We start from the raw sequence: 13,748 nt of genomic DNA on the forward strand, positions 1-13,748 counted from the left end.
AATCTAGTTTGCCCAGCTTCTTTGAGTCAAAGTCCAGTATACAGTCCTCTGTTCCTGCATGCATGCCTCAGCTGATTTAGTCATTCTGACCACCACACTGCCTCAAGTTCATTTGGTGCTTGTGATTTTAAACCAGAAGTATATTTATTGTTGAGGGGTAATAAATCACTTCTTAAAATTATTTATTTATTTGGGGGGGAGACAGTGGTTGTGCCAGGTACTCTAGCCATTGCAAATGAACTCCATATGCACATACCACCTTTGCATCTGACTTCATGTGGGTACTGGGTTATCGAACCTGGGTCCTTAGGCTTTGCAGGCAAGCACTTTAGCTTCTAAGCCATTTCTCCATAAACCAAGTCGATAGTGCAAATACAGCCTCTTGCTGTGTAGACTCTTGCTCTGTTCATGCTAGTGTGAATTTCTGACTCCTCTTGGCAGAAGTTCACCAGCATGTTTTCACGCTAGACTGACCACTAGGGAATTGGATTCCAGAGATCACAGCTGGATTTACAATGGTTTTACAGGTTACACTTTCCTGCCCCCGTCCCCAAGTGCTAGATCTGTACTATGAAGAGCAAACCTTTGGCTATTATCTTTCTAGTGCTTGGCTGTCATTAAGAACAAGTCTTAACTGAGTAATATTACTAATATGAATCAGGAGACCAGTGCTTTGTTTTCCACCTTATTGCTACATTGGACTGTCAAAATTACTATGTTCTAATATTTTGCATGGGCCAATGGGTTGGGCCATAATGTCTTTTTTTTTTTTTTTTGTTTCTTGAGGAAGGGTCTTACTCTAGTCCAAGCTGGCCTGGAATTCACTATGTAGTCTCAGGCCGGCCTTGAACTCACCCCATCCTCCTTCCTCTGCCTCCTGAGTACTGGGATTAAAGGCATACACCACCATACCCATCTAAATGTTCTTCTTCTTCTTTCTTTTTGTGATATGTTTTATTTTCTGAAAGATTCAAAGAATTGAGAGAAACTGAGGCTGCCAGGATACCCTCAGGCAAAGTAGAAAAATTTATGGACATGCACTCAGCTTAGCCTCATCCAGATTGTTTCCTTAATGAGCCTGTCATGATACCCTAGCTGAATTATTTTACCCTTGAAGAGCCCAGGTTCTAGACATAAAATTCCTATTTACACAGTCATGGTCATGTTTGCTCTCTCCTGCCCATCTCCGCCCCCCTGTCCCTTCTATAGGCTAATGTTTTGTTAACAGGGGCAGATAGTTAGCTTGTATATAAGGCACAAAGCAAAACTATTTATTGCAGTATGAAGTGATTCTGGTTAGTTATTTAATCTCTAACCAAATGAACAGGATTAGGCATAATAGATTGCTTTCCAGTGTTCTCGTTGCTCAGAATGTTTTATGTACCTTCATGCCCTGATGCCAGGTTACTGAGGAATAAGGTTTTTTGTTTGTTTGTTTTTTTGTTTTGTTTTTGTTTTTCAAGGTAGGGTCTCACTGTAGCTCAGGCTGACCTGGAATTCACTCTGTATTCTCTGGGTGGCCTCGAGCTCACTGTGATCCTCCTACCTCTGCCTCCCAAGTGCTGGGATTAAAGGCATGTGTCACCATGCCCAGTGAGGAATAAAGTTTTGAAAAATTATTATTTTTTATTTATTTGCAAAAAGAGACAGACACAGAGAGAATGGGCGCGTCAGGGCCTCTAGTTGCTGCAAATGAAATCCAGATACCTGTACCAGTTTGTGCACCTGGCTTTACATGGGTACTAGGGAATAAAACCCTGGTCATTAGGCTTTGCAGGCAAGCGCCTTAACCTCTGAGCGCTCTCTCTATTCCAGGAATGAATTTTTAATGGACTGCTTGTCTGTGTTTGATGACATCTGTGTCAACATTTTCCAACCTAACTTCCCATGCTGTTTCATGTGTTTCACTGGTCATTGTAGGAAAAAATAAAATGGCTTACATTCTGTTGTTTGCAATTAATAATTCCAAGATATCCTTTTAAATCAGAAAAGGCTTGCTTCCTTAAGAGATTGAGTTGGGCATGGTAGTGCACATCTTTAATCCCAGCACTCGGGAGGAAGAGGTAGGAGGATTGCTATGAGTTCGAGGCCATTCTGAGATTATGTAGTGAATGCCTGGACTAAAGTAAGATCCTACCTTGAAAAAAACAAAACAAAACAAAGAAATTAAAACACAAACACACTCACACAAGCACTTGTGTACCTGTGGTAAATCCTTATGTATTTGAGGTTCTTCTACTAGAAATGGCAGTGTTTTCCTAGCAGCAATTCTATGATAGCCATGTTAATGAAATTATTTTTTTTAATTAGTGGAAACATAAAATTGTATATTAATCATATAAAACAAATCGGCAAACTGGGCTTAGAAGTCATACTATCTGCACTTATATTGCATAGTGTAAAAAACTTGCAAAATAAAATGAGGTGAATTATGCCTCTTCTGCTTTTTCTAACCTTGTGAAGAGTAAACCTTTTGGATCTTTTGACTATCAGAGCATGAAGAAACATGGCCATTCTGGGGATGACGTTAAGAGAATCTATTGCAAGTTCTTTCTTCAGTGCCTGTTCTTTTCATCTCTCCCTTTTTTTTCTCTTTTAGTAGAATCTGTTGTCTCCAAATGTTGACTGTCTGTAGCAAGCTGATGTAATGATTTTTTTTAAATAAGAGTTTGTGGTTATAATGACTTTGAGATGAAATAATTTATCCGAATATTTTTCTCTTGTCCCCATTAAAAATATCTGTGACAAAATCCAGGGTAAAATATTAAGTTCTGACCACTGGACAAAATATTAGAAAGTACAAAATGTTTTGATTTACCTTATCTTTTTCTGTCCATACTACCTTTGCCTCTCTTCCCTTGTCTCCCGCTTCCTGACATTCCTACTTGGTAAGATGATAGGAAAACAAAAACAAAAACAAAAACAAAAAAACTTAGCTTGCTTTACTATTTATTTAAAAATTGGAAGTTGTAAAAAAAATAAGGTCTATAACTTTCATTTGGATTATGTTACTTAGCAGCCAGTCAACCTTTGTCTTGTCTAACTTAAAAAAAGTTCTAATCAGTCATTTACAGTAGTTTGATCTGTCATGAGCTTTATGCAGATGCTTGTATTGACCTCAGTTAAGCTTGTTGATGGCAAAAATTTAAGGTTATGTCATCTAAAAACAAAATTAAGAAAGTCTAGGAGCTATATTACCTGTGAATACTCCCTGTATATTTCTATGTGTTTATTATCAAGTGCACATGGATAATTACTTTTGAGGGTTCCCATTTTATGAGTAAAAGTGGGTAATGAAATGGGACCTTTTGTTGTGATTTTTGTTATCAGGGATTAATGGGAAACAACACAGACATCTGCTATAGAGCTCACTTGGTCAGAAAATAAGTATGTAGCACTTCATCCTTTATAGTCAATAGCAGGAACCCACACATCTTCCTTTAATAGATTTCTTTTTAAAAAATGGGGCCTATGACTTCAGGTTTAGTTAGTAGTATTTTACCAAGTATAATAAACATTGTATTTACCACTGTAGAGTCTCTGTCTGATAACTAAAAAAAAAACAAAAACTTATCTGTGCTCTAGTGCTCCATTTAAAAATATTTGCATTATGTAATCTGGTCCATACACAGTATACTACTGAGTCTACTGTTATTATGAAAATACTGAGAGAAGGTGTTGGTGGACTCTTAAGAGCATTCTTTTGAAAATATATATACTTTTAATTTATTTATTTTCAAAGAGTGAAAGAGCACACATGCACGAGAGAGAATATGAATGAATGAGTGCATTAGGACCTCTTGTACACGAACTCCAGATGCATGCACCACTTCTTCTGGTTTTATGTGAATAGTAGGGGAATCAAACCTGGGCCAACAGAGGCTTTGCAAGCAAGTGCCTTTAACTGCTGAGCTCTCTGTCCAGCACTAAGAGCCTTCTTAAAAGAGAATAATAAACCTTATTAATGGATTCAGAAGATCTTGTATCTAAAACCATTTGTATGTTGTATGTGTTTAAATAATAATTACATCAAGACTTAAAAAGAAGAAAAAGCTACTTCTTAGTAGCTTAGTGGAAACAAATTTGACTAAACACTTGGAGTTAGTATGGTGGCATCTTTTCAGGTATGTGGATTAATCATTAGTCATGTTTAAATTTAAAATTTTTTGACATTGGCCATCTACATCAACTTTAAAATACTAAGATAAATCAAATGATTGTAATTAGTCATCTGTGAGCTACCCCATCTTTTTGTGCCTCCTTTTTTTGTATATATATATTTATAACGAGAGGGAGTGAGACAGAGAGAAAGGGAGAGAATTGGTGTGCCAGGGCCTCCAACCACTGCAGTGTAACTCCAGATGCCTGTGCCACTTAGTGCACATGTGCGGCCTTGCATGCTTCTGCCACCTTGTGTGTCTGGCTTACATGGGACCTGAAGAGTAGAATATGTGTCCTTAGGCTTCACAGGTAAGCACCTTAACCGCTAAGCCATCTCTCTAGCCCCTGTCCCCCTTTTTAAAAGGAGATAAACTTTAAATGTATTTATTTTTGAGAGAGAGAGAAAGACAGAGAGGGAGAAAGAAACAGAAAGAGAGAATGGGTGCAGCAGAGCCTTTCAGCTGCTGTGAACAAACTCCAGATGTGATTGCCCCTTGTTTGTATGTGTGACATTTCATACTTGTGTCACTCTTGTGTCTGGCTATACGTGGGACCTGGAGATTCAAATAAGCTTTCTTAGACTTTGCAGGCAAGTGCCTTAATCTCTAAGCCATCGATACAACCCTGTTTTTTTTTTTTTTTTTTCCTTTTCAATTTTATGTTTGAGAGAGAGAGGGGCAGAAAGAGAGAAAGAGAGAGGATGAGAATGAAATATATTTTATTTATATTCATATGTATTCATTTAAAAATGTATTCAGTTATATACAAACACAATTTATTTGTTTTTTTGAGGAAGTGTCTTACTTTTGTCCAGGCTGGCTTTGAAATCATGGTTATCTTCCTACTCAGCCTCACAAGTGATGGGAGTAAAGGTGTGTGTTACCATGCCTAATTTCAATTTATTTCATATTTCTAGTATTAATATTTTTGTTCAGAATAAAAATAATTAGGGGCCCAGGAGATGGCTCAGTGGTTAATAGTGCTTGTTTGCAGAGCCTGCCAACCCAGGTTTGATTCCCTAGTACCCATGTAAAGCAGATGCACAGTAGTCGTACATCTAGAGTTTGTTTGTACAGAGGCACAGGGCCCTCGCATGCCCATGTTCACTCCCTCCCTCTCTCTCCTCACAAGTAAATGAATTAGAAAAAACAATTATGTTTTGAGGCAGAAATAATTAAAGAACTTCAGGGTAGCATTTGAGGTTCTCATCAGTGACATAAAGTGTCCAGTAATGGTTATCTTATTGTATTATTTTATTTAGCACTAAACACTTTTTGGGGGGGAGGCAGGCTCAGTATATTTTTAGTATATTTCAAATGGATTATTACATACAAACTCTTATTTTTTCTTAAAAATTGATCAATTCCCAAAACTTTTCATGTTTAATAAAAAGTGTTGCTTTTATTAGTCCTGTCTTCTCTTTTCTTTGTAGTTTGTCAAAGGAAAAAGTGCTGTATGCTTATTTTGTGTCCTGTGATGTTACACATGCTTATTCATAAGATCCCAGATTGTTAGAATCAGTGATCATGGATTTCTTTCCTGAATGAATTCCTTTCCTTTCCTTTGTATGTGTGCGCAGAATTCTATTCTGATAACTATCTAAATAATTGTACACTTAATTAAAAAACTCAACAATATCAAATCATGAATATTTTTGGGAGTCTTATTAATAAGTTCACTCAGGTGCCACTGTTGATTCTAGTTTTTATTGTTTGGTAATTTGTCAAGAGTCTTCTTTCAAATTTTATTTCTGTCTCTTATTCCTATTTTCTTATTAGAAAATGTTACAGTGAAAGATCCTCCGGACTTATTGGATAGGCAGAAATGCCTGAATGCCTTGGCTTCTCTTCGACATGCCAAGTGGTTTCAGGTTGGCTTTTTATTACTTTACTGTTACTATAGCCTTGTACAATTTTCATTTGGAAGACCAGACATTTAATGGTTTCTGTGTGCTCTATAATTGTATACTTTCTAGCTCATTGGGCTGTTGTTGGAGTAAACAAGTCAATTTAGGTGTAAAGTGTGTAGAATACTTCCCATTATATTAATGATGTTTTGTTGTCATACAATTCTTTTTGGCTTAGTATTCTGAATTTTAAAAGGTATATAATAGAAAAGCTAAAAGTTAAGATAGGTTATAGGCTTGCCATGAGGCTGCCCAAAGATTTATGTTATGCTCCTTTTACTTTAAAACCTGTATTTCTGAACTAGCTTTTATTACTTTTCATAACTTGATTTTTTTGGTTTGCCTAAAAACCAATGAATAACTTGCTAATTAGTATTCACTTAAAAAATTTATCCATGATCAGTGTGCTTCAAATGAGGAATAGATTTCAACAGGGATATTGGAATCATTTTCTGTTTTAGGCAAGAGCAAATGGATTAAAATCATGTGTAATTGTCCTCCGCATTCTACGTGATCTGTGCAACAGAGTCCCCACATGGGCACCATTGAAAGGATGGGTAAGTACTTAGATGTGATTCAAAGTCACTGCAGTTGTAGCAGTGGAAGTCTTGTAGAAATAATATCTTTTTATTTTATTATTATTATTTATTTATTTATTTTTAGAAATAATATCTTGCTATAGAATGACTGAGTGAGATAAGGTATGCATGATCTGTTTTTACCCTGGAAAAAAAAATTAAGGATTTTATGAACTACTTTTCTGTGTATAACTTGTCTCTTCTTATTCTTATTTCATACTTGATATTTTTTTTCTGACTAAAAGGTTTCATACCTTTTAGAAATGTCTTAATATCTTCTCTGTACTGATTGTTGAGTATTCACTGCCCATTAGCTGCTTATGAAAGCTTTCTCGTGTGGTCCTTTGCCCTTTAAGTGTCCTTTCCATTTCAGTGGGATTACCTGATTAGTTGGTATAAAGCCATCTTGTATATTTTATAATTCTCTTGAATTAGAGATACTTATTTACCAATAATGTTAGTTAGTGATTGAAGCAGGAAATTACTATACTTAATTATAGTTTATAATATATATTGCAACATTGACTTAATTTAGAAATTAGGGCTGAGGTTCTGGAGATGTGGCTTAGCAGTTAAGGCGCTTGCTGGCTAAGTCAAAGGATTTGATTCTCTAGTACCCATGCAAAGCCAGATGCACAAAGTGGTGTATGTGTCTGGGGTTCATTTGCAGTGGCTAAAAGCCCTGGCGTGCCCATTCTGTCTAGTTGTCTCTTTCTCTGTCACAAATAAATAAATAACATATTGAAAAAATAGAAATTAGGGCTGGGAAGATAGCTCAGTGATTAAAGACACTTGCTTGCAAAGCCTTCTGGCTCAGGTTTGAGTCCCCAGTACCCACATAAAGTCAGATGCACAAAGGGGAAATTATTATGCCTGGCTCAGTAAGGACCATGACTTAAGATCATTATAAAGCAATTCAAATAAAGGCTAATTCATAGGATAACCTAGAAGTCATTACCTTGATGTAGTATCCTGAGTTTTCAGTTTATTAAATTTAGAGATTTAGTCCTTTGTTTATTGTGTTATCATTGGACCAGGCTATCTGACTGCAGTACTATTCATGGATGAGTATCTCCTAAGTTAAGTGGGATTTGTGTAGGCTGGGTTTGTATGTTTGTTAATTATTAGCTATTACTAACTTATGTGAAACCTTTGTTATTTTTTGTTAAATGAATTAGACTACTGTGGTTTCTTTTGACTCTCAAAAACACTAAAATGTTTTTGACTTAAAATATCTTCAGCAAATATTTCAAAATACTTATTTATAGATGGCTTGGGGTAAAAATTGTCAATCACAGGGGAAAAGTTAAATGGGACTTACATGTTAAATTGTCTTCATTTTTTTCGCTTCCCTTATAGATAGAAATGTCAGCTGACATTTAACTAGAATCCTTTAACACTTGGTGCATGTACTAATTTGTAATTTAATATCTTCTAGCCACTAGAGCTTATATGTGAAAAGTCTATAGGTACTTGTAATAGACCTTTGGGCGCTGGGGAGGCCTTGAGACGAGTAATGGAGTGTTTGGCATCTGGAATACTACTTCCTGGTAAGGGTCTTATAACTGTGGAGGCAGAAGAATAAGAAAAAAGAAATCTCATTTTAGTTTATTTGTTTAAACATATTCTAAATTTGTTCCCTGCATAGGAAAATGATATATAGGAGTTATGTTACTTGGAATTTTAGCAACTACAATGTTTATGTGTTAGAAGGATGTGATAAAACATTTAGTAATTATATGTACTAACATAAAGAGTACTAATAGATACTGTGTCTGTTATGAATTTGCTTTACCTAGAAGTTTGAATATGAAAACACAAATGTTTGTTTTAAATATATGAAAATTTTGTTTGCTGTCTAGCATTAAATTGGCAAATATTGGGTCTTATTTTTCATATGTATTCCCTTTAAGGATTTGGGATGATTCATTATGCCGCTTATAAATACTTGAGTAGGACCTAATTTTAGGGTTAGATATACAAATTACTCCAGCATAAACAAAAGGCAGTTCAGTGCTAACATTGAAAATATAAATGTCCTAAATATTTCACTTAATTGAACATAATTTTAACTCAGTCTCCTTCCCCTCTTGCGTTAATTTGCTATATTTTAAACTGTGTTCTGAATTTTTATTTTTTTCTTGTTTTTGCCAAAGGTGGCCCTGGTCTTCATGATCCTTGTGAGCGAGACCCAACCGATGCTTTGAGCTATATGACTACCCAACAAAAAGAAGATATTACACACAGTGCACAGGTATAAGACTGGGATATCATTGATTTGTTAGAAAGATACCATAGCTTTATTTTCTTAATTGTTTTGTTTTAATACTTTTCTTGCTTAATTGTATTAGGGACTTTTGCCATCATGATATCAGCATTTAATGAATGTCATTTTAGCTAAATGTTACTTAAGCTAGAATGACTATTGAAATTTGGTTAAATATAATGTTTTATCCTTTAGCATGCACTTAGATTATCAGCATTTGGCCAGATTTACAAAGTGCTGGAGATGGACCCTCTTCCATCTAGTAAGCCTTTTCAGAAGTATTCCTGGTCAGTTACTGATAAAGAAGGTGAGTATGAAAGATTATTTTTTCCTTTTCCTTTTTTTTTTTTTTTTTTAAATTAGGGTTGAGGGTTGGCAGATAGTCACCGTGTGCATTTTGTTAGAGTTTAGAGAACTTAAACATTGTTCATTTAAGGTGTCTGTACGAAAATTCATTACTTTTCTTCCTGGCCTATTTGGCTTCTATTCTATCAGTAAGCTTGGTTTGCTATTATTTGTTCTTATTAATTCACTTCATCAGGGTGTGTTGGTCATATTTTGTTACCCCATAGACTTAGGGACTGTATTTTGATCCTCTGCAAGGAAGTGATAAACCATAGGCTAGGAGGAGACATTGTCACTGGTCAGTTTGATGACTTTCTTAAGCTTGGAAGTGGTTTTTTTTTTTTTTAATAGCCAAGAAAAACAAAAATTTAGAAGAGAAAAATACATTTGAATATTTTAGGACCATTTTCTATTTGTCCTAGTCTGCCTGAATTTAGAGTAGAAAGAAGGCTAGTGTGACTTGGATTCTAGTCATGGCTCTGCTACTTACTATTTCAAGGACTTGAACAATTAATTCCTCTTTTCCAGTAGAAAAATTGCCATTTTTCTTCTTTTTTATTGGTTGTTGTCAGCATAAAATGTCTGTCTGACTCTGAACCAAGAATGGAGCAGCTGCTCAAATGTGATTCTACTCACTCTCCTCACTGTGTCACAAAAATTTAATAATATTTGATTCATCATATCCCCATCAGACATACTGACATAGTGGGATATTTAATACTAGATATTCTTTTTAAAAATAGTTCTATTTATTTGAGAGAGAGAGAGAGAGAATGGGAATAGGAATGAATGGGTATGCCAGGTCCTCCAATCACTGCAAATGAACACCAAATGCATGCACCACCTTGTGCAACTGGATTACATGGGTTCTGGAGAATTGAACCTAGGTCCTTTGGCTTTGCAGGCAAGTGCCGTAACTGCTAAGCCTTCTCTCCAGCCCTCTAGATATTCTTTACTAGCTTGTTTCCTTCAACTGATACTATTCTAATGATTTCTTTTATTTAGTTCTTTTATTTTGAGAGAGAGAGAAAGAGAAAGAAAGAAAGAGAATGTGCATGTCAGGGTCTTCAGTCTCTGTAAATGAACTACAGATGTTACCTTGTGCATCTGGCTTACGTGGGTCCTGAAGACTTGAACTTGTGTCCTTTGGCTTCACAGGCTAATGCCTTAATGGTTAAGCCATCTCTTCAGCCCTTATTTTAATAATTTCCAAATGACAAAAATAGTATGGCTGCCCTATCTATCATCCATCTATCATCCTTGCCTGCCTGCCTGCCTGCCTGCCTGTGTGTGTGTGTGTATATATATATATATATATATATATGTATATATGTATATATGTATATATGTATATATGTATATATGTATATATGTATGTATGTATGTATGTATGTATGTATCTATCTATCTATCTATCTATCTATCTATCTATCTATCATCTATCTATCATTTGTCATTTATGTTGAGAAAGAATTCATTAGTTTAAGAGGAGGAAAGTAGAGATAGTATGAAGAGTTCCTGCCATGAGAAGGCAAGAGGGAGTAAGTAAAGTTCACTGATTTATTTATTTAGATAAAATAATTTTAATAGGTCCAAAGCCTTATTCAGGAAGTCTACAAAATCACACATTTCCATAGCTAGGTGACACACACACCAGTAATCTCCATGCTTGGAAGGCTGAGGATTATGTATTTGAGGCCAGCCTGCTTTTTTCCAAAACAACACTATCCCCAAACAAACCTCTAAAACATTTAAACCAAACAGGAAATATCATATAGTGCTATATTACTCAATAATATTAAGACTTAAAAGAAAATTTTGGTGGCCAATCTTTTGTATTTTGATGAGTTTCTCACAGAGTTATGTGATGTTTGATGACTTATGGAATATGTTCTTGTATCTTCTTGTGTTTAACAATTTTTGTTTTATTTTATGTTATACTTAGTGTGGATAGATACTATAAAGCAAATTCATTGAGTTTGCAACAATTTTTTAAAAAACTATTAATTTGTAGTCATGTTCTTTTGAGTTAGTGACTCGCTGAAGGCCAGACTGACCTGGAATTCACTAGTCTCAGGGTAGCCTCGAACTGTCGGCAATCCTCCCAAGTGCTGGGATTAAAGGTGTGTGCCACCACACCCAGCTCAATAGGATTTTTTTTTTTTTACTTTAAATTTTAAAGATTTTCTTCAGAAATTTGGGAATTGTTGGTCTGTCAACTTAGAATATAAAATAGAGCTAGAGAGTACCAGTGCTGTTGTTTTAGCCTTTTCAATTACTACGTTATATCATTTACGCAAGACATTTGTCCATTTTATGCTTTTGCTATAAGGTGATCTTCCTCACACTTTGATGATTTTATCATCTAGTTTCTTGACTTCACATTTCTATAATTCCTTTTTATAAAAAATAGTTTTTAAAATTTATTTTCAAAAAGTGGAAGAGAGGGAGAGAGAATGAGAGAGGAAATGGGCACCAGGGTCTCTTGCCACTGCAAATGAACTCCAGATGCATGTGCCACTTAGTGTATCTGTCTTTATGTGGGTACTGGGGAATTGAATTTGGCCCATCAGGCTTTGCTAGCAAATGCCTTTAACCACTAGGCCATCTCCCCAACCCCTTATAATAATTAAAAAAATTTTTTGACAACTTCTATAACACAGACAATATAACAGCATCATAATTCCCTCCCACTTCCTTTCCTTTTTCCCTTCCTTAATTCCCCCTTCCACAAAATACCTTCTTTTCAGTTAGTCTGTCTCCTTTTTTGATGCCATCATTTTTTCCCCTCTTACACAGGTCTTGTATAGGTAGCATCACCACCATGAGGTCGTGAATACCATGGCCCGTCTTCTTTTGTTTCTTCCCTTCTTTCCACTATCTCTATATCTATAATGGTCCCAGAGCCTTATAGGGTGTGATAGAGATGTCTTGCTACTAAACATTCCACCATCATTTATTTTCAACACTTTGATGAGTTTTAAGTCTCCCTAGTGATTACTGCCATCTGAAAAGAGAAGCTTCTCTAACCAAATTGAGAGTAGCATTAGTATATAAGCATAAACATTAAGTGTTTAGAGGACATTTTGGTGGGCATGATATATCCATTTAGCCAGATAACAGTAGTACTCCCCTAAGGCTTATGACCTCCCCACCCATAGGCTTTTGACTAGGTTTTTTTGTACTATATTGGTATTCCCTCCCTTTTAGCAGGCCTTAAGTCCAATCAGAGAGCAGTTGGTTTCCCTCATAACAGGTATGCCACCATTGCACCAGTTGATACATTTGGACTGGCTGGCCCACCATTTAACTTGCAGGATCCACTCTTGGTTTGTACCATTGGTGACTTTTCTCCCACAGCAGGCTGCATAGCTCTTTCCAGCTAGTCAATAGGGAGGAGGCTTCCAACTCAGCTCCAGCTTGATTTCTTTGTGAAGTGCAGCCCAACCATGTGGAGTGGTAAGATCTTACCCATTTAGCTCTGATGGGCAACTGATTGCTTAGGCAACAGACTGCAATACTTTGGGGTTATCAGGTAACTCCTTGGCCAGCAAACTTGCAGGTATCACACCCTAGGCACTGACATTTTCTTTTAACACTATAACTTCTGGGCAAATAATTATCCCTATAAGGACATTTGCATGATTCTTGATTTCTGTATTGATTTCAGAGTGCTTTTCCCCTTGACATCTTAATTCCTTGACACATTTTATCTTTATATTATCTCAGCTGCCCATTCTATTGATAGCCCCTTAGATCTTGCAGTAGTAAGTTTGTTTATTGCACCCGTTCCATAATTATATTTCCTAGAGTTCTACTCTAGTTTCTAGCTTCCTCTGACTATCACTTTGTCTATTACTCTTAATTTCTTGAGTTCACCATTGATTTTATTAACTTTTGCACAGTCATTCCTTCTCTTAATGGTTTCACTTTTGTCTTCATCCCTCTTGTGTTCTTTGGCCCATCAATATGATCACTCTTTGACATATACCTTCACTGTGTGGACCTTTTCTTCCTTATCTGAATCTTCTAGCAATATTGTAACTAGTTGAATTTCATTTTTCTACTGAGCCATGCTGTTGAACATGGTTGGAGAAAACATGAACTGCTTAAAGTCTATGACACTAACCTTCCAAGGACTGTTTGTGTTATCTGACAGTTCTGAACAAGTTTGGGTGCTCCCTACATTCCCTAGATGACTAACATCTCTCATATTTGTTTCACCACTTCCTTGTCTCATGTAATGACCTTGTTTGCTTCTCTTTTCTCAGATTAACTGTAAAATATGGAACTAACTATTGCATATTCTCACCATCTGTCTACCAACCTAGCTATCTTACCTATCAGAAAATTGTTTTTTTTTTTAAAGAATTCTTTTTTTATTTTTATGTATTTATTTGAGAGCAACAGACAGAGAGAGAAAGGGGCAGATAGAGAGAGAGAGAGAGAGAGAGAGAGAGAGAGAGAGAGAGAGAGAGAATGGGTGCACCAG

At 35.9% G+C, this 13,748-nt stretch overlaps 1 protein-coding gene across 2 annotated transcripts in view; it reads left to right on the plus strand.

Moving 5' to 3' along the window:
• LOC101612486 (spermatid perinuclear RNA binding protein) overlaps positions 1-13,748 on the plus strand; it is a 190,558-nt gene that overhangs the window by 133,580 nt on the left and 43,230 nt on the right. For both annotated transcript variants that reach the window (XM_045154758.1, XM_045154765.1), the window contains 5 exons: positions 5,940-6,031; positions 6,529-6,624; positions 8,084-8,195; positions 8,802-8,899; positions 9,107-9,218. In XM_045154758.1, coding sequence (XP_045010693.1) covers positions 5,940-6,031; positions 6,529-6,624; positions 8,084-8,195; positions 8,802-8,899; positions 9,107-9,218 — 510 coding nt within the window. The remainder of the gene's footprint in view (positions 1-5,939; positions 6,032-6,528; positions 6,625-8,083; positions 8,196-8,801; positions 8,900-9,106; positions 9,219-13,748) is intronic.

This window comes from Jaculus jaculus, chromosome 1 (assembly GCF_020740685.1).
Source record: "Jaculus jaculus isolate mJacJac1 chromosome 1, mJacJac1.mat.Y.cur, whole genome shotgun sequence".
Classification (NCBI taxonomy): domain Eukaryota; kingdom Metazoa; phylum Chordata; class Mammalia; order Rodentia; family Dipodidae; genus Jaculus; species Jaculus jaculus.